Raw genomic sequence first — 24,751 nt, 5'->3', positions numbered from 1 at the left:
TGACTCCAGGCAAGGCCACTGAAGGAATGAGATCACTTAGCCCAGCCCAAGTTGCTGGGCTAGAGAGTCATGAAAAATATAGTTGTTTTAAGTCACTAGGTTTTTGGGTATTTTGTTATGCAGAAATAAGTAACTAATTTAACATCCCACCTCTTCACCCAATTGAGACCACTAACCCACAATCATCTTCTAACTCTAAAATTTATATAAATATTATGACTTACAGGCTACCATTCCCATAGGCCACACCCACCACCCAATACCAAGATTCGGATTCTTCTCTGTGAAATTAATTCACATGGAATTAGGATTACTTAATTCTAGGTGTTTCTGGCCACAAGTCAGTGAGAGGAACTCACCAGGTCCATGTGCTTGAGACTATCAAGCAGTTTGCAATTACGGTTCTTTAGTCGATGGGCCTCATCAATGATGACACACCGCCATTCAATCTCACGAAGCTCAGGACAGTCTGACAAAATCATCTCAAAAGTGGTGATCAAGGCATCAAACTTGTATGCACCTGGGATGAGGCGCCCCTAAGCATGAAGGCAATAAAGTCAGAAAAGGCCTAAACTGTACCTAAATGAGAAGCTCTTCTGGACTACATATTCTGCATTTTATATTTAGGCAGGCCTAATAGAAAACACAAATTGCACCACCATCCACCTCTGCCACTGTTCATATTCCTGATAAACAGTGTCAAATCACTGAATCACTGCCTCCTCAACACACTCAGCTTCTTGGGAAAATCACAGACCTTACTGAAAGAAGCTGGACATTCTTGACTTTGCTGCATGCCTACCTCATATATTTCAGCCCTACATCTTCTGTTGGTAAACACTAAAATCCACAAATGTTGAGCACTGCTGAAACACACAAGATAAAACTAAAAGTGAAACAGCCAATGTAGTATGTGGTAATATTGGTTACTGTCTAAAAATGGACAAAAGAATCCAATTATCTTAACAAAATTAAGAGCAAAATGACTTTAATAAACATGGGTTTCGGGAAATAAAAACGGGAAACTAATGGTAGGAAAAAAACTCAAAATTAAATGTTAAGAAACTTTTTCCAAACTTATATAGAAAAAAGAACTAATCTTGATGAAAACTTCAGCAGACTTAAAAAAAAAAGGAAGAAATGTCTTATGTTCACCATTTTATGGATCAAGGAATTAAAAGTGGCTAAATGAATTTCATTCTGGAAAATTATTTCTTGATGAAAACTAATCAATGCTGGTAAAACTCTATTTAAAATGTATATATTCATAAATAAAGTCAGAATTTCCACTGGATCAAGACAGCAAAGTCGAAAAAGTGTCCTGCATAAAGTAGACACCACCACCTTACATCACAGAGAGTCTCACTAAGTCTTTGACTCATATAAAAGCTTCTACAATACCAGGTACTTTGGCCTACTTTCCATGCCATAAGATTTGCATTATATACAACTCACCCGTGAATCTTTGCAGTACATTTCATATTGCTGTATCATCTGCCGGCTGGCCAGACTGCCATGGTACACAATAGTGTTCATCTCTGTCCATGTGTTGAATTCCCGCTCCCAGTTAGTAATTGTGGACAGTGGGGCAATGACCAGGAAAGGGCCATGGATGCCCACATTATATACTTCCTGCAAGAAGGCAATGGACTGAATGGTTTTGCCCAATCCCATCTCATCAGCCAGGATGCAGTTCTGCCTGCCAATTCATCACAAAAAAAGAAAAGCATGTCAAAAGAGACCATCTTATAAAAAGTACATAAAATGAACCTGTTTCTACAGAAAATAAATAAAAACAATCCCAGACTAAGCCTATATCTTGTGGTCCCACTCTTTTCCTACCTGTTATACCAATTAAAGAGCAGCCAGTTGACCCCTTCCAACTGATATTCCCGTAACTGGTTTCTGTTTTTATACTCATGTGACAACTCCAACTTCTTCCAGGCACTTGCCTGTGGACGATTCTAAAAAGTAACAAATTTGAATAAATGGGGTGGAGGCACTAACGAAATTAGGTAATACTAGGTAGTTCTAATAGGTGAAGTTAATTCAAAGACATTATTGCTTAAACTAAACATGTTAAATATATTCAAATTCACGACTTCACAATGACACTGTAATAACAAAAAAAGAGAGAGAGAGAGAAAACCCATTGAGCCACCAAGGAAGTCCAAGAATACTGGAGTGGGTAGCCCATCCCTTCTCCAGCAGATCTTCCCAACCCAGGAATCAAACTGGGGTCTCCTGAATTGCAGGCGGATTCTTTACCAACTGAGCTATCGGGAAAGCCCAAACTCTATGAGGAAAATAAAATCATTCCCTATATGGACTTTACACTCTAAATGCAGATGTACTTACCACCCTTTTGAGTTCTGGGTGCCTTGACTGGATGCGTTTAAATTCTCGAATCTTGCCCTCGTCAACATCCTCTTTGAGCTCCCACGTACTATCCTCATAGGGTAGAGAGCACCATTTCACCAGGTAGTAAATTACAGGCTAGGGGAGAAGAAGTCAGAGCTTTAGTGAAATGATGCCGTGTTCTCTGCTGTGATTTGAAGATTAAGCATTTGACTAAGTGTCAATACCTAAAAAGGTGCCCAAAATGTCAGGCTGAAAACATCAGCCATAGGCTCACCTGCAGATGCACTGTACTATTTATGCCTTTGATCACGCTTCCAGACAACTTATCAGAATCTAGAAGAGAAATTTCTACCCAACACTATCTAGAACACTAATCACTGAAACATTACGCTCACCAACTAAGCAGATTAAAAAAAAATTCTATATTGTGTTGAGAAGATATGGTACCCCCATTCCATACTATCCTCCTGGCACCCAATATAATAACAGTGGAAGCAAGGCTGCTTTTAGAAGTGAGAAACAGCTTAAATCCATAGGAACAAAGCAGGCCTGAAACTACTGGGCTTCTGAGTTCCTGGAGCTGTGAATGCAGGTGCTATTTCACATGAAAAAAAGAGCAGTCATATGGTGGTAAAGAGATTTCCTTGTGAGTCCCAGGAAGCTAGGAGATAACTACAAGAGGTATCACTGAAGACAGGTAAGAGTGAAAAGGGGATGCTGAAGCTCCAATCACACTGCTATGCTCTATGCAGGTATTCCAGTGGTAATATTGCTCCTATTCTCAGTACTTAAGATGACTTCTGACTTGACTGCATTTTCATTTGGGGCTTATATGAAGTAAGAAGAATTAGACTACGCCTAGACTGGAAAAGGTCAGTTTTCATTCCAATCCCAAAGAAAGGCAATGCCAAAGAATGCTCAAACTACCACACAATTGCACTCATCTCACACGCTGGTAAAGTAATGCTCAAAATTCTCCAAGCCAGGCTTCAGCAATATGTGAACCGTGAACTTCCAGATGTTCAAGCTGGTTTTAGAAAAGGCAGAGGAACCAGAGATCAAATTGCCAACATCTGCTGGATCATCGAAAAAGCAAGTGAGTTCCAGAAAAACATCTATTTCTGCTTTATTGACTATGCCAAAGCCTTGGACTGTGTGGATCACAATAAACTGTGGAAAATTCTGAAAGAGATGGGAATATCAGACCACCTGACCTGCCTCTTGAGAAATCTGACCTGTATGCAGGTCAGGACACAACAGTTAGAACTGGACATGGAACAACACACTGGTTCCAAATAGGAAAAGGAGTACATCAAGGCTGTATACTGTCACCCTGCTTACTTAACTTATATGTAGTGTTTCATGAGAAATGTTGGGCTGGAAGAAGCACAAGCTGGAATCAAGATTGCCAGGAGAAATATCAATAACCTCAGATATGCAGATGACACCACCCTTACGGCAGAAAATGAAGAGGAACTACAAAGCCTCTTGGTGAAAGTGAAAGAGGAGAGTGAAAAAGTTGGCTGAAAGCTCAACATTCAGAAAACGAAGATCATGGCATCTGGTCCCATCACTTCATGGGAAATAGATGGGGAAACAGTGGAAAATGTGTCAGACTTTATTTTTTTGGGCTCCAAAATCACGGTAGATGGTGACTGCAGCCATGAAATTAAAAGACGCTTACTCCTTGGAAGGAAAGTTATGACCAACCTAGATAGCATATTCAAAAGCAGAGACATTACTTTGCAAACGAAGGTCCATCTAGTCAAGGCTATGGTTTTCCAGTGGTCATGTATGGATGTGAGAGTTGGACTACAAAAAAAGCTGAGCACCAAAGAATTGATGCTTTTGAACTGTGGTGCTGGAGAAGACTCTTGAGAGTCCCTTGGACTGCAAGGAGATCCAACCAGTCCATCCTAAAGGAGACCAGTCCTGGGTGTTCATTGGAAGGACTGATGCTGAGGCTGAAACTCCAATACTTCAGCCACCTCATGTGAAGAGTTGACTCACTGGAAAAGACCCTGATGCTGGGAGGGATTGGGGGCAGGAGGAGAAGGGGATGACAGAGGATGAGATGTCTGGATGGCATCACAGACTTGATGCACATGAGTTTGGGTGAACTCTGGGAGTTGGTGATGGACAGGGAGGCCTGGCGTGCTATGATTCATGGGGTCGCAAAGAGTCGGACACGACTGAGCGACTGAACTGAACTGAATGTAATCATCAAGAAATCTCTAATCATCTACTGACAGAATACTCCTTAAAATAGCCAGCAAGAAGTGTGAAGATGCCAAGTGTTTAAGACAGACAGATCATGGAAAAACTAGAATCTATGTAATTTCTCTTTTACTTTTTTCTTTATTGTAGTGACTCGGGTCACTTTCTACATAAAGACATTTGTCCAGGTCACACATTTCCAGCATCATAACTTATTTTCCAAGAACTTTAATTAATATTTATTATAATACTTATTTCCACTACTGTGTAATGTAACAAGGATGACTAAGCTCATTTTGGGTCAGGGGAAATGGGCAAAGTTTTTATCCAATATTAGAAGTGTAAATTAGGGTACTAAAACACTTTCATCTGTCATGCCAGGTCTAATAACATTCCAGAGGGGCCTAATCAAAATCTAATTACTTTTGGAAGATGAAAGTACAAGTATAGTGATAGAAAGCATAACATTTTGAAGGCTAGGAAGGCTGAGAAGCTGAAAGTAATGAGAATAATGTAACAATGGCTAACCTGTCCTGACTAATAACTGGTCCATTCCACTCTCACCTCCCACAAATGAACAATAAGCAGTAATTCCCACCCCTAATCACAAAAGCAGAAATATGTGGTTTCTGAGGTATTCTTGTTAGGATTTAAAGACACTGCATTATAATGACTTTGAATAGCTAAGGTTCTATCTGAGTAACCTTGAAAGCTTATAAAACAAACTTGGGCTTTAACAGATGGAAGACTTTGATTCTTAGGTTCTACAAGCTTCTACAAGGATGACATATGGGAGCAAGTCACTTAGTTTGTGAGTGAACCCAGTCTGCCATCTAGCACTGATGTCTCAAGGCTCTGCTGTTCCCTACTAGTCACTCTGTAAGCAGGAACTATTTGAGTGATAAAATTTTGATGAAATGTGACCCTGTGATGTTAAACTAACAACTTACACTAGAAGTGAGAAGAGTTCTAACAAAGTGCTGGTTCATGGTCCAAGTAAATCTGAATAAAAGAGAGCAATGTTGAATTCACTGGTGGCTTAGATCTATATAACTGTTGGTTGGAAAATGAAAAAAAGTGATTAATGAAAGAAAACATGTCAGTTCAGTTCAGTCGCTCAGTCGTGTCTGACTCTTTGTGACCCCAGGAATCACAGCACGCCAGGCCTCCCTGTCCATCACCAACTCCCGGAGTTCACCCAGACTCACGTCCATCGAGTCAGTGATGCCATCCAGCCATCTCATCCTCTGTTGTACCCTTCTCCTCCTGCCCCCAATCCCTCCCAGCATCAGAGTCTTTTCCAGTGAGTCAACTCTTCGCATGAGGTGGTCAAAGTACTGGAGTTTCAGCTTTAGCATGATTCCTTCCAAAGAAATCCCAGGGCTGATCTCCTTCAGAATGGACTGGTTGGACCTCCTTGCAGTCCAAGGGACTCTCAAGAGTCTTCTCCAACACCACAGTTCAAAACCATCAATTCTTTGGTGCTCAGCCTTCTTCACAGTCCAACTCTCACATCCATACATGACGATAGGAAAAACTATAGCCTTGACTAGACGGACCTCTGTTGGCAAAGTAATGTCTCTGCTTTTGAATATGCTATCTAGGTTGGTCATAACTTTCCTTCCAAGGAGTAAGCGTCTTTTAATTTCATGGCTGCAGTCACCATCTACCGTGATTTTGGAGCCCAAAAAAATAAAGTCTGACACTGTTTCCACTGTTTCCCCATCTATTTCCCATGAAGTGATGGGACCAGATGCCAAGATCTTCGTTTTCTGAATGTTGAGCTTTAAGCCAACTTTTTCACTCTCCTCTTTCACTTTCATCAAGAGGCTTTGTAGTTCCTCTTCACTTTCTGCCATAAGGGTGGTGTCATCTGCATATCTGAGGTTATTGATATTTCTCCTGGCAATCTTGATTCCAGCTTGTGCTTCTTCCAGTCCAGTGTTTCTCATGATGTACTCTGCATAGAAGTTAAGTAAGCAGGGTGACAATATACAGCCTTGACGAACTCCTTTTCCTATTTGGAACCAGTCTGTTGTTCCATGTCCAGTTCTGTTGCTTCCTGACCTGCATACATATTTCTCAGGAGGCAGATCAGGTGGTCTGGTATTCCCATCTCTTTCAGAATTTTCCAGTTTATTGTGATCCACACAGTCCAAGGCTTTGGCATAGTCAATAAAGCAAAAGTAGATGTTTTTCTGGAACTCTCTTGCTTTTTCCATGATCCAGCGGATGTTGGCAATTTGATCTCTGGTTCCTCTGCCTTTTCTAAAACCAGCTTGAACATCTGGAAGTTCACAGTTCACATATTGCTGAATCCTGGCTTGGAGAATTTTGAGCATTACTTTACTAGCCTGTGAGATGAGTGCAATTGTGCGGTAGTCTGAGCATTCTTTGGCATTGCCTTTCTTTGGGATTGGAATGAGAACTGACCTTTTCCAGTCCTGTGGCCACTGCTGAGTTTTCCAAATTTGCTGGGATATTGAGTGCAGCACTTTTACAGCATCATCCTTCAGGATTTAGGAAGCTTTAGTTCTGGGGTTCCTAAATCAAGCTATGCATGAGAACCCCTTGAAGAACCAACTCTTGGTCCTACCCTAGATGTACTAAATCTGCACTTGTGGGAACAACCTGTTTAACAGCACTGATTCAAATGTAGTATATGTTTTAGAGACAAATGAAAATGCATTTACCTGATGCTGCACATGTGTGCTCAGTCACTTCAGTCGTGTTTGACTCTTTGCAACTTTATGGACTGTAGCCCGCCCGGCTCCTCTGTCCATTGGATTTCCGAGGCAAGAATACTGGAGTGGATTGCCATTTCCTCCTCCAGGGGATCTTCCAGACCCAGGGACAGAACCCGTGTCTCCTGCGGCTTCTGCACCGCAGGCAGATTCTTTACCACTAAGCCACTGGGGAAGCCCCAGTTCAGGAAATAAATAATTCTCAACAACATAGAGAAAGCTATGAGTCTATACAAGTATTTTTATATTCATATATTTGGAAATTGATAAAGTATTCCTTTCTCTATCCCCACCTCTCACCCTCAACTGAATGTCAAGGGTCTCTCATATAAAATCTGAGAGAAAATGAGACCAAGGTGAACGAGTCCTTGAAAATAACAGCTTCCAGATATCTGACTTCAAGAGAATCTTTCTCTTTAGTCTCTCTCTGTACTCCTCTACCTTCCCAATATTATTCTGAGGATCTCTCAGAAAAAATTCAAAAGTACCTTTTCAATCCAAGAATTTTTCAGCCAAATCTGAAATATAAAGGATGGGCAAGCAGACAGGCAGAAATCTTTAAGGCCTTTCTTTCATGTTCCTCCACGTCCCAACTCACCTCCCCATTGTCCTTGTCAATACTGTGAGACTCATCCAATATCCTATCCACCTCTACATAGTCTGGGTTGAAGGGCTCTTCATCCTAGAGGAATTATGAAACCAAACAATAAAACCAAAAAGATCACTGTCTAGGAAATTCACCCTTCCACCCAACCTTTAGTGGATATCCTTACTTCAAAATTTATTAAGAAAAAAGAAGGGAGTTCCCCATTTTCACCCTATCAAATCCTACACACTTACCTGTGTTTGCACCTATCTTCTCATGTTACCAGATCAAGTGTCACTACTCCGAACAGTGGCTACTCTCTCCATATATGCTTTGGATTTCATTCCTTCCTGCCTTCTTAGGAATCCCTCTCTAGGGCAACATTCCCATATTCTACTAGTTCACATCCTTAAAAAGACCTCTCTGACTCTCCATCCCCCTGCAACTATTCTTCTGTTCTGCTTCATACGTAAACTTTCCCAAGAGTTTCAAACACATAGCACCTCCATGTCATCACTTGAATACTTGTCCATTCATTCCACTCTTCTTTATACTTCCATCACATAATGAAACCACTCATCAAGGTCATTCATGATCTCCAAATTGCCAAATACAATGGAAACATTTCTGTACTCACCTTAATTTATAGCTACAAAGTATTCAACATTTCATCTTTCTCCCGAAAGCACTCTCTAGGCTTTTCTGAGACACTATATTCACTTTTGTAGCCTTATTTTGGTTTCACTTTTTGTTTTGGTCAATTCTCAGTCACCTTTACTGGCTCTTTTTTTCCTAAGTCACTGGTATCTAACTTTGGGTGATATCCCAAGATAAATAACCCAAGGCTCCAAAGAGAAATCTCAAAGAAACCTTAGGGGAAAAAAATTCTTCCTTCTTACGGCACTTTCCCACTGATTTTTGTGGCCTATCTTTTCCCTAATATTTCTCCTATCACTCTGGCATAGTTATTAAGGCTTTAATAACAATGTATATGCTGATACATTTCAAATTTTAATTGTAGCCTAAAAAATCCAGTTTTGTATATCTATCTCCTTGCTAGACATGTTACAGAATTTTAAACTTAACATGGTCTAAACTAAAATCTTGATTTTCCCTAAACCAGTTGCTTCTAAGATCTTCCATTCTTTAATACCTGTCTATGTAAGCCATCATACCAATTGCCATCAATCCTACTTTAAAGTAAACTCAAATCTATCCCTTCTCTCCAACAACTGAAAGCACTCTGCTATAAAGCCATGATAATTTCTCATCTAGAAAATGTCAATGGCCTCCTTACGGCTCATCCTACTTTCACGCTTACTCTTCTCCCATCCATTCTCCAAAGTCTAGATGATCTTTTAAAGGTGAGAACTGGTTTATGTCTTTGGCTGTTTTAAATAGTCCAATGGTTTCCCCTTTTGCACTTAGAATAAAAACAAAACTAAAATGTCTGTAGGCACCTGCTTCTATCATATATAAATACCACTGTGCTTTCAGTTCCTCATCCTGTCTTGGGGCCTTCATATATTGCTACTTCCCATGCCAGCGGTACTACTTACAGGTGCTTACAGCCTTGCTAACTTCTTTTCATAATTCAGTTCTCAGTGAAGCCTTCCCTGATTATCCAAAGCAGGCATTTTTTAATGTCTTCCTATGCTCCTTCTTTGCTGGTACTTATCACAATTTGAATTATTTTAAAATCTCTCTCTCCCTCCCCATTAGACAGTGAGCTATATGAGAACACAGACCATGTGTGATCTGTTAACTGCAGTGACTAGCACATAAAATAATGAATAAATGAGTGATTGATTTGGCTAAATGACCTACCTATAAAGGCAAATCTGACTGGTACACAAGTCAGATTAGCAGAGCTTGGCTCAGTGGCCACAAATTATGTATCTAGTATCAGCTGAAATGGAATTACAGTTTCACTGTACATTTCACAAATTAGGCTTTAAAAGAAGATAGGCCAAAAAAAAAACCCTCCACAACCCAATCATTATTTTGTTTTCATATAAAAAGAAATTATAAAACCTACATGGTCCTACTTGCTCTCTCGAAGTGATGTGGAATATAACTCACTTATTGACAAATCTGGTTATATAAAGTTAGCTTCATCAGATGTATTTGGCCACAACTGGCCTTTTTTTTTGCTGAAGCTATACATTATTCTTTCTTTCATTCTTCTTATTAGACCTCTTCTTCTTTAGGTCTTAAGAAACTTTGAAAAAGAATTCTTTTTCTCAAGGCACTTAGTATATTAAATACAGATTTTAAAAAACCCATTTTGGAAAAGATATATGTACAAAAAGTTTTCAAAGAAAAATGGAGTGTTAAAATACAGCTCAAGAGATTCTCACAGATGCTCCAGTACTTAACTAGTAGTAATACTGGGTGTAAGATATTAAAGTTCCTGTATCACTATTGCTAGTTATACTGGATTAGAAATTTGAGAAAATAAATGTTCCCTCTTAATGATATGGTTGCTTATGTCTATAGATAGCATCAGTTGTTAAAGACTGACAATAGAGGGAGAAGAATGCCTGAAGTGGGCCAGATAGTTTATCATCTGTTTTGAAAATACTTCATGAATATCAAACAACTCAATTTCAAAACATTCTATAACTTACAAAAAGACTATATTTAACCTGGTAAAACAAAGCATAGGGCAATTAAATAAGGAGAGTCCAATGACTGAAATGAAACTTATATAACCATACATATAAAGCAACTATAAGTCTTTTGAACGGTCAGGGGTAACCCCAGAAATGTATGCTTCTATGAAATAAATGATAAGCAACACCTATCCCTAATTACCTCATGGAAGAAGTGTCTCATCTGAGCCATTTTGGTTTTGAAGCGCTTTAGTTTTTGATGGATCCTCTTATCCTTCTCCAGTTGCGAGATGGTAGCCCATTCACAGTGCAGATAGGAGCTAAAGAAGATGGAAATAGTCAGCCATGGTATGAGAAAGTGGAACTGGTAAGCTAGCGTCTGAGATGAGGAGATTAACCAAAAGCAGACCTAAGAGTATGTTGCTTCAATGGGGAGTTAGTCTCTTAGATCAGTGTGCCTCTTCAACTTGATTTTTTACACCAACCACTTAGTCTAGGGCTGGCTTGAAAGTTCACATTTCTAATGGGCTCCCAAATGATGCTAGTTCTGCTGGTCGATGGATCACACTGAGTAGCAAGGTCTTAATGTCAGGATTACATGGGATTTTATCAGCAACCACCCTTACCCCACTTTTCTGTAGGCAAATATTAATCAGTCAATTTCTGAGCTTCTCTCTGAACATTTTCCTCACTGGAAACAATTTGGGTGAGGAAAACTGTTTAAAAAAAAAAAGGGACACATTCCCAATCAGGATAGACTATACAGGAGAACTTTTTACAACCCTGTGGAATTTGGGGTGAAAAGCTTTTTGCATAGATCACGTACTAGTTCTTGTACTTGACAAAGAACTCTTCTGCTTCAGTATACTGTCCAGAAGGAAGCTGGAAGAAAAAAATTACAGTTATTAATAACTCATTTGTCAAAGAGAATCCTTAATTTTAGCACACGTGGTAGACTTTCATACCAAGAATAAAATATATCATCTAGGATATATCACTGACTAAAGGATTAAAGAACTTAATCTGGCATTTTAATGCTAGAAGCCTGATAGCTGGAGAAAATAAGCCCTTTCTGGATTTAAACAGGTAAGTGAAAGAAGGGGCAATAAGACAGTTCTTACTTTACACCTAACTTTTCTCCACTATCTCTTGTAACTACATTGTAGCGATATAAACTGACATCCAAAAGTGCTCATTACATAAAGCCTGTAACTGTAGCATTATGGGCTAACATTGAAAACAGGCCTCACCTCCTTCTTCACAATACGCATAGAAAGCACTTTGTCTACAATGGCAGCATCTTCTTCACTGGGATTCTCCTGCAGAAAAGATGCAGTCAGTCAAACAAAGAGATTGTGAGCAGCAAGATATACATCTCAAATTGCTTAAATTCTCAGCTTACCACAAAGAACTGCATGGAAGGCAAAGTCTCGCCATCTGGTTCCTGCACTGGCTCAGGAAGGATAGGCTCAGTTTTGATTGGACCAGTTACATCCACTTCTTCTTCTTCTTCATCGTCTGTGATCTTTATATCCAGATCCTCTGTATATTTTTTTCGCTTAACTTGGCGGTTTGAGCGCCTCTTCTACAGGGGCAAAAACAGTCAATATAACTGCTTAGGTCTCTCAAAGAGAAAACCTTTAAAACTATTTGCCTATAGTCATGTACTTAGATTTGACTCCAAATTCCCTAGGAAAAATCAAACCAAAAGATGATAAAGAGCTTGTTTATCAAATTGTGTGATGTTAAACCATGTAACTTATTCTAGTACTGAGTAAATATTAATTTCCTGAATTCTTTCATTATAGTATCAGAATCCATCTGAAAGTAACCTGGGTACTATTGGCAAGAGGCACTGAAAAACTGAAATAAAACTCTTTAAACTCTCTACCTTCAGGGTACAATGAACTTCACACCAGGAGCAGCCCTGGAGTCCACTGGTACAAAAACATTGTTTCTAACTGTTTGTCTGTCTTAGTTCTAAAGTTTTGTTTGTTTAATAAATAGGATCATATTGCACATACTGTTCTGCTGCTTACTTTTTGTTAACATTTTTCTTGGAGATGTTTTCCATATCAATGAATTTCAGATCTACCTCATTCTTTCAAATGGTTGAGCAAAATTTAATTAAATAATCTCAGTAATAGGTGCAGCTCATGATAAAAATTAGGAAGGATGGAGAGAAAAAATTATTTTTCAGTAATGATTATAACCCCTGGAAAATCCAAAATCAAATGAGTCATTAAAAGCAGAACTACTAAAACTGATTTGTAAATTCAATTTTAGTACTTAGTAGTACAATTTAGTACAATCAATTGTACTAAAATTGATTTGATAAATTTGCTTGGCATAAAGTTAATTTTTAAAAATCAATGGCATTCTTACATAGACTAAGCCAGAAAATACAATAAAAGAAAAGTCTTTTTATGAAAAAAGATCATCTTAAGTATTAAATTTAGTACGAAATAATGAAATACACATATAAACTCCTCAATCACAAAATTTGAAAAACAAATTTAACAAAACTTTTAAATTCGATAAGCTGATTCTAAAATTCAACAGAGAACTAAACATCTAAGAATAACCATAAAAATATGAAAAGGTATACTTGGCCTTATCAGATGTTAAAGCCAATATAAAGCTATACTGATTAACACAGCTTGGTACCTCTCCAAGAGGAGATAAACAGATCAATGAAATAGTGTCCAAATATAGATTAAAATACTTAGGTGGATTTAGAACATGATAAAAATAGTACTTTTAATCAGTGAGGAAACAGTGGATTATTCTATACATGGGATTGAAAACAAACCACTAGCCAAACAAATTTGTTTCTTGTATCTAGAGAAACAAATTTATAAAAAGATTGAATGATTTCAAAGTTTAAAAAAAGACAAAATTTCTAAAAGATGTGGAAGAATTTTTTTCTTTAAATAATCCTGGAGTAGGAAAGGTGTTTCTGATAAAGTGACTGATCAATTTGATCGTATAACTAAGAAAAAAAATCAATACAATAGAAATATGAGCAAATAACATGAACAGATAACTTTTGTAGGAAAAAAACACGAATGGCTTTCAATGTAAAATGATGCTCACACTCACAATAAAATTGTTACAACTGAAAACTAAACTACCTTTTTCTTTTTTTTGCATCTAACTGAGAGGCAAAAATCTGAGAGTTTGATCAAATATTTGAAATAGGAACTCATACATTGCTGGTGAGAGTACACAGTGGCATGCAGAAAATTTCTATAGAACAAAATTTGACACTATCCATTGACCCAACAATTCCACTTCGAAGATATTATCCTACAGATAAATTTGTACATGTATACAAATCTCTGTGGGATTCTCTGGTGGCTCAGTGGTTAAAGAACCTGCCTGCCAATGCAGGAGACTCAATCTCTGAGTTAGGAAGGTTCCCTGGAGAAAGAAAGGGCAACCCACTCCAGTATTCTTGCCTGGGAAATTCCATGGACAGAGGAGCCTGGCAGTCCATGGGGCTGCAAAAGAGTTATATACAACTTAGCAACTAAACAACAACAACAAAGAACAACAAATCTCTGCCAGCATTATCTGTGGTAGTAAAAGACCAGAGAAAACCTAAATGCCCACCAACAGGGTTGCATTGAACAAATTATGCTATAGTCAAAAAATGGAATACTATAGAACTATATAAAAAGAATGGGGTAGACAAACAAGAATGAACAGTGAAGATGTGGAGCTGGAACTCTCACTGCTGGTCGATGTATAAAATGACAATCACTTCAGAAGGCAGCAGATTCTTATAAAGTTAAAAGGTCAAATGTTTACCCCACAGTCTATCAACTCTTGGCTATTTTGTTATGAGAAACGAAAACCTATGTCCACAAAGCATGTGTACATGTGTACCAAGACTATCCACTGCATCCTTACTCAAAACAGCGCCAAACTGAACAAACCAAATGTCTAATAGAATGAATAAACACTGTGGTATATTCCTAAAGTAAAATGTTTCTCAAGAAAAAAAAAAGGAATGAACTTCTGATACATCAACGTGAATAATTCTGAACACCACTATGCTGAAAAAAGTGAGACCCAAGAGTATATACTATGTGATTCCATTTACATGAAGTTTAAGAACAGGCTAAGTTTAATCTATGGTTAACAGAAATGAGCACAATTGTTGCTTATGGGGAGATGGGAGGGAGAGGATGGTGAACTGACTGAAAAGAGGGTACCAGGGAACCTTCTGGGATGATGGAACGTGGGGCTTCATTAAATAATTTCTCTACTTTGGTGTCTATTTCAAATTTTTCATAATAAAAAAGAGTGTGAGGAAGAATGGGCTAGATCTATCTTTTCCAATAAAGAACTATATTCAAGATACACTGTTAGAGAAGAAAGTACAGCGCAGAAGAATAGGTATGGAATACTAACATTGAGTGGAAGTGGAATTAGAGTGCTTGTGAAAGCAAAGAATATTTCTGGAAGGATACACAAGAGTAATAACAGAAGTTACATCTGGGGAGGACAACTAGGGGACTGTGAGGCCTCAACTGCCAAGACTGGTATTTGAGGAAACACAATTAGGTCAATTAATTGTGTTTCCTCAAAGTCTGACATTAAAATCCTAACCCCCTAGTACCTCAGAATGTGACTGTCTGGAGACAGGGCCTTAAAGAGGTGATTAAGTTAGGGTGGGCACTACTGGATCAGTGCCCTTAAAAGAGAAGGGAATCTGGCCACATGCAGAGACAAGAGGGACACACGCACTGAGGAAGACCACGCAGGGACACAGTGAGGAGGCAGCCTCTGTAAGCCACGGAGAGAGGCCTCGGAGGCAACCAGACCTCCGGATCCTGGACTGCTAGCCCTCAGACCTGTCAGAAAATAAATTTCTGTTGTTTAAACTATCTAGCCCGTGGTATTTTGTTATAGTAACCCTAGTAAATTAATATACCACTTTTTAAATTTTATTAATTCTTGTATTTCTTGTATTACAAAGATTTGCCTTCAGTTTGTGTTTTAATTTTATTTTTAATTGGAGGATAATTACTTTACAATGCTGTGATAGTTTCTGCCATACTCACTTGGTGTTTTGATTATATAACACTTTATTTAACTCTGTTTATTTAACAAACATATATAACTCTTACTATGCTCTCTTACCTAAACACTGTTCTATGTGCTTTGTAAACATTTACATTTAATCCTAACAACTCTACTTAGTAGATATTACTATCTGTACTTTAGAGATGAAGAAATTGAGACACCACAAGGTTAAGTAAACTTGCCTTAAGTGACAATATTAGTAAATACTAGAGTTAACATGAGAACCCAAGAAATGGTCTTGGTCTTAAACACTATATTATTTAGAGCATTTTTTGTTGTTGCTACATATGCATAGTTTTTATATAGTAAATATATCTATCTCTCCCTTTATGACTTGGAAATTTTAATACCCTCCTTAGAAAGATCTACCTAATTTTTTAATTACTTAAAAAAACTCATTCACATTTTATAAACTCATTCACATTTTATAAAGGTCCATGATTTCAATTTTTACATTTTGACCTTTGATTAAACTAGAATTCGTTTTTCTTAAAGAGTAATTCAAGAAATCCAGTTTTATTTCTTCATAAATGAGTAGTCATCCTAACATAATGTGTTAAATAATCTTTCTTTCCATTGATTTTTATTGATTTTATTATCTTTTTTCTTTTTTTGGCGGCATCATGTGGCTTGTAGTATCCTAGTTCCCTGACCAGGAATTGAGCCTCGGGCCCTCAGCAATGAAAGTGTGGACTTCTAACCACTGGACCACCATGCAATTCTCTCCACTGGTTTTAAATTGCCTTTTAACTTACATACTAATGTCTCAAAACTATCTGGATCTGTTTCTAGACTCTGTTATTTTTCACTCTGCTATTTCTTCTTTAAACTCTTGGTAATTATAATTTCGTAATATACTTTAATGTATGTTAAATCTAGCTTTTGCTTCACTCTCTGTTTCAAAAATGTCTTGGCTATCCTCACATGTTAATATCCCCCAGAAAAATCCAAGTCTCAGTTTGTCAATGCAATGAATATATATTAAGGAAGAGGAGAGACATTTATAAAGTACTGATAGCTAGCGAGGCACCTGAGGTTTGTTTAGTCCAAACCTCCACTTTCAGATAAGGAATTTAGATATAGCTAAGTAAACTAGCCAGACCCATTAGAGCTACTCAGAAGTACTATAGGTATCCTGAATCATTAATAGCTTCTTCTTTCCGTGGTTGGAAACTAGAGTCAAAGATGGTACCATAAGGCAACAGAGACAAAGGACTAAAGTTCTTTTGATCCAGCTTTTTCTATTCTCTTTCCAACGTTTCTCATCTTGAAAAGGTAGCAAAAACACTGTGCCTTAAGCGCCCCAGTTCACAGAGTCAAAACCCTCAGTGCAGAAGAAGTAATGCACACAGGACAGCTGGGCTGTTCTAAGGAAGACCAAAGTACTAACATACCCAAAACAGCAACTGCAGCATAACTGCATATCTGCTTAGTCTCTGAAACACTGGAATTTGAAAAAATGACTACTGAAGAGTAATATGCATTTTTAGAGTAATACATGTTTTGCCTAAAAATAAAAAAATAAAATTTAAGACATGACCATGACCAGGTTTTGCCTCTTTTACTTTTTAGGCCTACCTCTGGTTTAGAAAAGCTGTTGAAATATGCATAGGCTTATGGTCTCTCACTATCTATTCCTGGTCTGCCTGTCAGAAGTAAACAGGATCTTTTCATGAAGTTTTTTAGGGATTCTTTTACCTGAATGCTGCTTTCTTCATCTTCCCGGGGTGACTGTGCAGGCATGACTTCTACATCTGAATTATCAGATGAGGTATTACGTTTTCTCTTCTTACCCACCACAGGAGTGATGGTGCTAAAAAGGAAAAACCAAATTCAGTTACAGTGAAGGCAAGGAAAATTTAGGAGTAGAAAATACAATTAATCTAACCTATCACATATGAAACCTCCAGGCATACTGCTGCTGCTAAGTTGCTTCAGTCGTGTCCAACTCTGTGCGACCCCATAGATGGCAGCCCACCAGGTTCCGCCATCCCTGGGATTCTCCAGGCAAGAACACTGGAGTGGGTTGCCACTGCCTTCTCCAATGCTCTAGATATTCAGTCTGGGTAGGGTGTTTGAAAAAAAAGAAGATATTGGGGTTTCTAAACAACCAGCTGGCTTTTATACCAAATTTGACAAATTTTTGCTACCACTGTATTCACAAATACCTGAATGAAGGTAGCATAACACAGCAGAACCAGTTCCTTACTAAGAATTACAAGGCCTCGTTTTAGTCCCAGTTCTGTCACTAGCTCGGCATTGATTTTCTAACTAGCAAACACTGATAATAAAACCTAGTGTGATAGCTGTTGAAGATCAAGTAAAATAACAGATATGAAACTTGCTTTCTTAAGCTATAAAACCTTGTACAAATATAAAGCATTATTATAATTACACCACAAAGCCTGAAGCATCTCAAGGAGTAGAAGCTAGAGACAAGGAGTGAAGCTACAAGACATGGAAGGAAGAGAGCACACTCAACTGTGGCAAGTTATGTGGCAAGCTATGGTTCTGTCAAGACTGCTTATGGCTGACAGTGGCTGCTGAAATCTTCTCCAGTTCACATGAAATGCAAGAACAGGGCAGCTATGTCTGCAGCAGCTCTCTTTTACCGGCATGGGTCGTAGGGGGCTAGGGAGAAGTCTTTCACACTACAGTGATACAAAATTAGGAAGAATACAGCTTTTACACATGACCCCTAACTCAAGACTGGCTGTCTTTCCCAGGCCTTGATGTTCACTTAGGACAGAGAAGAGAAAGGACTTATTATTTTCTATGACAGATCCCCTTGAACTCTGTAGCTGCTATATACAGAATGAATTTAAAAACAGGAATTTAAACATATATGCACTCTCCCCAAACATCCCATCAAAACAGCAAAGGGTAGCACTCACTTTAGCTTACTCTTGCCCTTGGTTTTGGAGGTACCAGATGTTTTGCTCTTCTTTGGCTTTTCTTCCTTGAGCCTCTCCCCACTGCTCTTCTTCCTGCGTTTCTTTTCACCTTCCTCCTCAGGCCTGACGCTAGGCAGCTCATCCTCATTCAGGACACGAGGTATGTTCTGTTCCCCCCGAGCACGGGCCCTCGCGATGGCCTCTGCTACAATCCGATTTGCTTTCTCTTGCTTCTTTTGGTGTTCCAGCCTACGGTTTTCCTCGATTCCTGTCTTGCCCCCAGTATGGGGAGCAGAACTTGCTGGTGAGGACAGAGCTGCCACTTCACTGGCACTGAGAACTTTAACTACAGAGAGCCCAGAAGAGGCCCCTTGGGAAGAGCCGGCCTATAGAAATAAAGACACTATAGTTCAACATGCTTAGAGCTAAACGACCTGAATCAAACAGCCCTGTAGCACAGACTAGAAACGTTAGTTCTCTAATTCCTTAAGAATAAGACTCATATCAAGTCTTACTGAACCTAGAAGCACGCTTTTTTTTAAAAAAGTGTTTTTTGGTGGGATGCAGATGAGAAAAGGCAATTGTGCCAAATTAACCTTCAATATTCTTTAGCCATGCTTCTAATGTCAATGTCAATACTCATCTCCACAATTCCATAAAATTTCCAAACAACACAGACAACCCTAGTGTCTAGGCTAGTAAGAAAATTCAAATTCCATTCTTATCCTACCTTTATCTTCCTGGGAGCAGTGGGGGGTGGGGTGGCGGTAGGGGGAGGAAAGATAGATAAGCACTTGACCTCTTCAAGACTATTTATCTTTCAGATGAGGGGTTATTTTCAGTCATTTTAATTTCACAAGGATATCAGGAAAAGATTGTAAATAAAACAATTTAAAGACAAATATTAGACAAATCATCTCTTATCCTAAACCCAACAATTACCCTCAAATCTTTTCATGATATAATTAAAATAAGGTTCCCATGGGTGAAAGAAAGAAAAGCCTGCATCTCACTTCAGAGATATGAATCTAGACTGGTCCCACATTCAACAGTGAGTGGTTGCTGAGGATAACGTCAGGGGACTAAGAGCGTGTTTGCCTTCTTATCCCAACATGTTAAGTCTCACCTGTGGCTGAAGTACCACCTTGAGGGGTACTGAAAGTCTCTGTCCCGGGGCCTGTCCTGGTCCCATTATCTGAGCCTGCTGCACAGAGGAGAGAGTCACTGGCTGGGTGGAGGGTGGCTGTTGGGGTTGTGGCTGCGATGATGGAGGCTGTGGTACAATCTGGATTTTCTGCTGTGGTTGCTGCACCTGCAGCTGTATGGTTACTACTTTGGCAGGCTGCCCCTGGGCATTCTTGGCTTGAGTCAGGGCTGCTAGCTGGTTGCCCTGTAACACTATCTTGCCTGGTAGACTCCCTAGCACGACATGCCGGTGTCCTTGGGGACCTCCAGACTGTGGCTGCTGGAGGACCAGTGTGATGCGTTTCGATTCACCCTAGAGTAAAGAGAGGAAATTGCAAGAGAGGTAGGACATTAAAGAAGGGTAGACCCCTTCATATTTACACCAGTTTTCCTTATCCTAGAATTGTAAAAACTGAGGGTCAGAAAAGACAGTACAATCCCCTTTGTTCATCTTCCTATCTGTCCTGATAAATCTTTTCTATAACCTCTGCCCAGTGGGTACCAAGTCTATTCTTGAAAAACTGCTGGAAGGCTTGCTATTTCCTAAGGCAGTCATTCCATTCTTTGGAAACCTATTAGAATAAAAGTCTTTACATTAAACTAAAATCCACCTTCTCAGAGCTTCTCTTCACCAGCCCTACTTATCTGAACACTGTCTTCCCCTCCTCCAAATTCTTCTGGCCCTTGATTCAGAGGCTAGAGTCTTTATTTTCTTATAAAAGAAACAAGTCTTTTCACTGGGCAAAGCTGGAGGAGGACAATCTTAATAATAAGAACAGGAAAGATACACATAGTTTCTTTAAGTCTTGCAAATATAAATACACATATTTTTCAAAAATGATTCTTTGTTCCCATTGCATCCTACAGTACTTGTGTAAGTTTGTATCCTCCACCACTGTGAGTTCTTGCTTAAGGTCTGTATTTCCTGGCAGATGGTGAGCTCTGTGAGGACAGGGACTGTGTCTATCTTGTTCAGCACCAGCTAGGCACAGTGTAAATATGTAGTAAGAGCTCAAAAAATGCATTAACACTAACTGCTTTCACCTTGTAAGTAACAAATAACGTGGCTATCAACACTAACTGATAAAAAGTACAGGTGGAATTTAAGCAGATTTCCTAGAGACAGCTCTTATGTGCTTGCTCTCACACAGTTGCTGGGCCCGCTACTAAACCAAAATTCACCTCCCCCTTTCACTCAAGTCACCTGGGTGGGTGTAGAGGTCAGTGTAACTGCAGGCTTCAGTGGGGGCCCTGTGGCCCCAGGGTTTCCAGCAGGAGCTGAACCCTTAACTGGCTGTAGGACCAGCTGCTTTACTGGTCGGCTGGGCTGGACAATGCGCTGAACTGTAGCCTGGTTCCCAGGGACCTTGGCGGCCAACACTGTATTACCAGAGACAATGGAAACACCAGGTCGAAGGGGAGTGCCGGTTAGCACTTTGGTAAAAGTGACTTTTCCACCATTGGCTGTGCCAGCCACGAGGGGCTGAGCTGTGCTGGTGATACCTTGGGCCTGAATTTGTGCCACATGGGCACCAGTGACTGAGGAGCTTGGTGGGGCTTTAAGGATAACAATCTTAGGGGCGGACTGAGGTGGTTGTCCTCCAGCACTACTGGAGGAGACAGCTGTGGCAGAGACACCCATAAAAGGATTCCCTTGGCTCAGGATCTCCTGGCTTTTGGAGACCTGCAAAAGTCCTGATGTTGGCGTTGGTGTCTGTAAGACAGGTTGGGCTGGCTGCTCTTGGCTGACGGGCTGAGTGGTATAATCATGCAAGGTTAAAGATTCTGGAGCTGGAGCTGTTGATTCTTTGGGAAGTTCTGTGGGGGCTGTTTCCTCTGGTGGGGGGACCAAGTCATTTGCTGACGAATTCGCCACATCACCACCTCCACCATCCTGGTTCATCTGATCCAAGGAGTCCAGAGAGCTTGGCAGTCCAAGGGCTTCTTCAATAGGGTCTTGTGTGACCTGATTGAAGCTGTCATCAGTCAGAGAGTCCAGACCAAATAAATTTGGGTCATCAAACAGATCCATGATGGGGTCTGCCATCTTGGGAAAGCAATGGGGGTTACCTCCCCAAGGTTTAAGGAGGGAAGGGGAGGGGGGGTACTGGCTCTCCCCTCCCCTCCCCTATTAAGAAAAAAATGTACACAATGGAAGAGGACTACTCTTCAGGTAAAGAGGCAAGAAACAAGTGCATGTCAGACTGTCCTGACCTTCATGGAGCAAGATGGCTAGGTCTTCAGAGGAAGATGATGGAACTCCTGTTGTAGAAAGACAAATGACAAGTAAGCAAAGGAGGTGACCTCAGAGAAAACTTCTACCCATAGCATCAAATAGCATCAAAATAGTAAGATAAGAGGGAAATGTGAGGTAAGCTGAGGACAGAGACACAGCAGAAAGAACATCCACATTTCTGCTTTGAAACCAAAAGAGAAAAAAAGAAATAAGCCAACCCCTTTTGGGGGCTCTTACACCTACACGCTTTGAAGCTTCTGTCTGTCAAGATCATTCCGCTGTCTCTGTCCATTTCTTTTCACAATTATCATTCTTAGGTACAGAACAGGAAATGTAACATTCATTCACTTTCTATTTCAGATTCTTAAGTTGACAGAAATGAACAATATATCAGCAATACTTCAGTGAATACAGCTAGAGGCTTCTGGATATACTGGATTTTGTAACTTTTCCTTGTAATTCCAATACTTCTACTTACTACTAGCAAAATAAACACCTTTAACCAAGCTTACTGGATAATCTCGCTAAGTTGATAGTATAACTGTACTCAAGAAGATTCCCAGACTTTAGTTCACCTATCAGTGAATCTATACATTGTGCTTCTGTTCTCAAGTCCCCTCCTCTCTCTCTCATATTTAAGATCAAAACCTTCTCTGGCAAAAGAGTCAAAGAATTCTCCAATTTTGTCCCAGTTTATGTTTCCAACTTTCACTCTCATCATTTCCTGTATGCTCATCACTTCCTATATATACCCTAGATTTCAGTCCAAACAGAATCCAGTTCCCTTAATGACATTCCTATCTCCATGACTGCCTATTTTGCTGTATTTTCTGCCTGGAACGTCTTTATCACCCTCACCACAAACATCTCTTCCAGGTAAAATCTTTAACATCCTCAAAGGTCTTCTACTCAGTAAGGCGAGCCCTGCACCTCCATAAGGTGAGCTATTTGTGACGACTCAGTCCCTTCATCTTCTTTGTTGTTGTCGTCTCTGACCCTTTTGCGACCCCATGGACTACAGCCCACCAGGCTTCTCCGTCCATGGGATTTCCCAGGCAAGAATACTGGAGGGGGTTCTCTACCCAGGAATTGAACCCACATCTCCTGCGTTGATGGGCAGATTCTTTACTGATGAGCCACCAAGGAAACTCTCATCTTCTTTAAATACCCACAACACTGCCTGCACCTTATTTAAAGCACTTATATTTAACATTTTATTAAAATGATAAGTCTCTTGTCCATTTCCTCTGAAGGCCCAAGAGGTTCCTTTGTGCAAATTATAAAAAGCTGCCTGCTCAAGATGCTTGTCTGCCATCTGCTGGAAAATTATCATACTAAACATATTATCTGTGATGATGATGAACATGTGCAATGCACACCCTGCACAACCCTGCATGGTGGCCCAGCTCCTCTTTCTCCACGACAGAAGAGCTCCTGAATGGTGGGGACCACATCTTATTCATCTGTGGATCTTTAAAGTGCCAGATGAATATCACACAGTAGCTACTCAAAAAAATTTAAATGAATTAAAATAAGTGCCTGTGGTGTCTGAAATTAACCATTCTGTTCTTAGAGAAATTAACTGGTATTCCCTGATTCTAAGATAAGACAGTAGAAAACTTTCCTATCTTGAAAAACTGTCCTACAAATAACTGAAACTATGTTGACAAAATCCACATGTGGGGCTTTTAAGTACATAAAATGTTGAAAAAAGGAAAAACTAAGACAAGGAATTTTAAGTATGTCACCATGTAACTATATGAAAATGTAGTATTTGCTTTCTGTATAATGATATCAATATTTGTCAATCCAGGAAAACTTCGGTAATACCATTTCTCCTCTTTTAGAAGAAACCAGAAAAGAAATTTGTCAGTGACACAGAAAAGACTAGACTGAAGACTTTTCCACACAAACCCCAAGCTTTTTTCCCTCTTCCTCAACTCATTCCAGTTATCCCTGTAAAATTAATATAATGTGGGTAAGTAGCCCAGAAACTGAGACATAGATAAGAGGACAGACTCATCAGTAGTTGGCACAACAGTTTTTCAAAATTATAAACCATACAGAGCATCTCCACCAATGTTAAACAAGATCTTTCCAGATTCAGTAACTGTATCCCTTCACATTGCAACCAAGGTCCACATCACTTCCCATTCCTGGCTAAAGTACTCCACAAGCTCATTCCAGCCTCTCCTACTAATGCCTGCCCCAAAACTACTCAAAATGGTGATCAGAAGACTTATAAATATTTCTTAATTTAATAAAAATCTACTCAATAATCTTATAATTTTTTCAACACTTCCATCATCTTTTTCTAGTTATGCCCTACTTTGCTACCTATTATCTTTTCACCTCCTATTCACTGTCAGAGAAGCTACAGTAAATATCTAACAGTTAGGTGTCACACAAAAAATACAGTGAAAGTTCCCACCAGCTATAAGTTTACACTGATAATAGTGTATAACCTGCCTTTCTTCCATGGAGTATTCTGTCCTTTCCAGGACAGAACTTGCTATTTATTCACCCAAATGCTCTTTCTTCCCTCTGCAACAGCCCAGTCTCAAAGAACGAGAGAGAGAGAGATCTCATTTTTTAATGGGAAAAACCAGGTTAACAGCTTCTGAAATATTTCCTTACTTCCATATGACTCAAGCATTAAATTCTTAAAGGTGAATGTACTTATTTATCTCCCTTTCCAATTTTGGGGCCAAATTCCTGCTTCTCCTGGTTCAGTCAAGGCCCCAATATTTAAAAAAATCTCACCACTGACAATGCCACACCAAGTCTCACTACTTCTCAGTTCCATTCTATCAACTCAC

General features: G+C 39.4%; 1 protein-coding gene across 11 annotated transcripts in view; it reads right to left on the bottom strand.

Moving 5' to 3' along the window:
• The window catches only part of CHD8 (chromodomain helicase DNA binding protein 8), a 58,425-nt gene that overhangs the window by 17,578 nt on the left and 16,096 nt on the right, over positions 1-24,751 (bottom strand). For 7 of the 11 annotated variants that reach the window (XM_061430531.1, XM_061430527.1, XM_061430525.1 and 4 more), the window contains 13 exons: positions 20,901-21,958; positions 19,638-20,009; positions 18,512-18,897; positions 17,316-17,430; positions 11,926-12,108; positions 11,774-11,842; positions 11,350-11,405; positions 10,726-10,843; positions 7,921-8,004; positions 2,359-2,496; positions 1,843-1,964; positions 1,456-1,699; positions 360-536 (listed from right to left, as the gene is read on the bottom strand). In XM_061430531.1, the coding sequence (XP_061286515.1) occupies positions 360-536; positions 1,456-1,699; positions 1,843-1,964; positions 2,359-2,496; positions 7,921-8,004; positions 10,726-10,843; positions 11,350-11,405; positions 11,774-11,842; positions 11,926-12,108; positions 17,316-17,430; positions 18,512-18,897; positions 19,638-20,009; positions 20,901-21,743 (2,907 nt within the window). In that variant the 5' untranslated portion in view covers positions 21,744-21,958. The remainder of the gene's footprint in view (positions 1-359; positions 537-1,455; positions 1,700-1,842; positions 1,965-2,358; positions 2,497-7,920; positions 8,005-10,725; positions 10,844-11,349; positions 11,406-11,773; positions 11,843-11,925; positions 12,109-17,315; positions 17,431-18,511; positions 18,898-19,637; positions 20,010-20,900; positions 21,959-24,751) is intronic. The other 4 variants (XM_061430534.1, XM_061430532.1, XM_061430533.1 and 1 more) reach the window with 1 other exon arrangement.

The sequence above is a fragment of the Bos javanicus genome, chromosome 10, assembly GCF_032452875.1.
Source record: "Bos javanicus breed banteng chromosome 10, ARS-OSU_banteng_1.0, whole genome shotgun sequence".
In the NCBI taxonomy this organism is placed as follows: Eukaryota; Metazoa; Chordata; class Mammalia; order Artiodactyla; family Bovidae; genus Bos; species Bos javanicus.
This window is presented reverse-complemented; position numbering and strand designations above follow the sequence as displayed.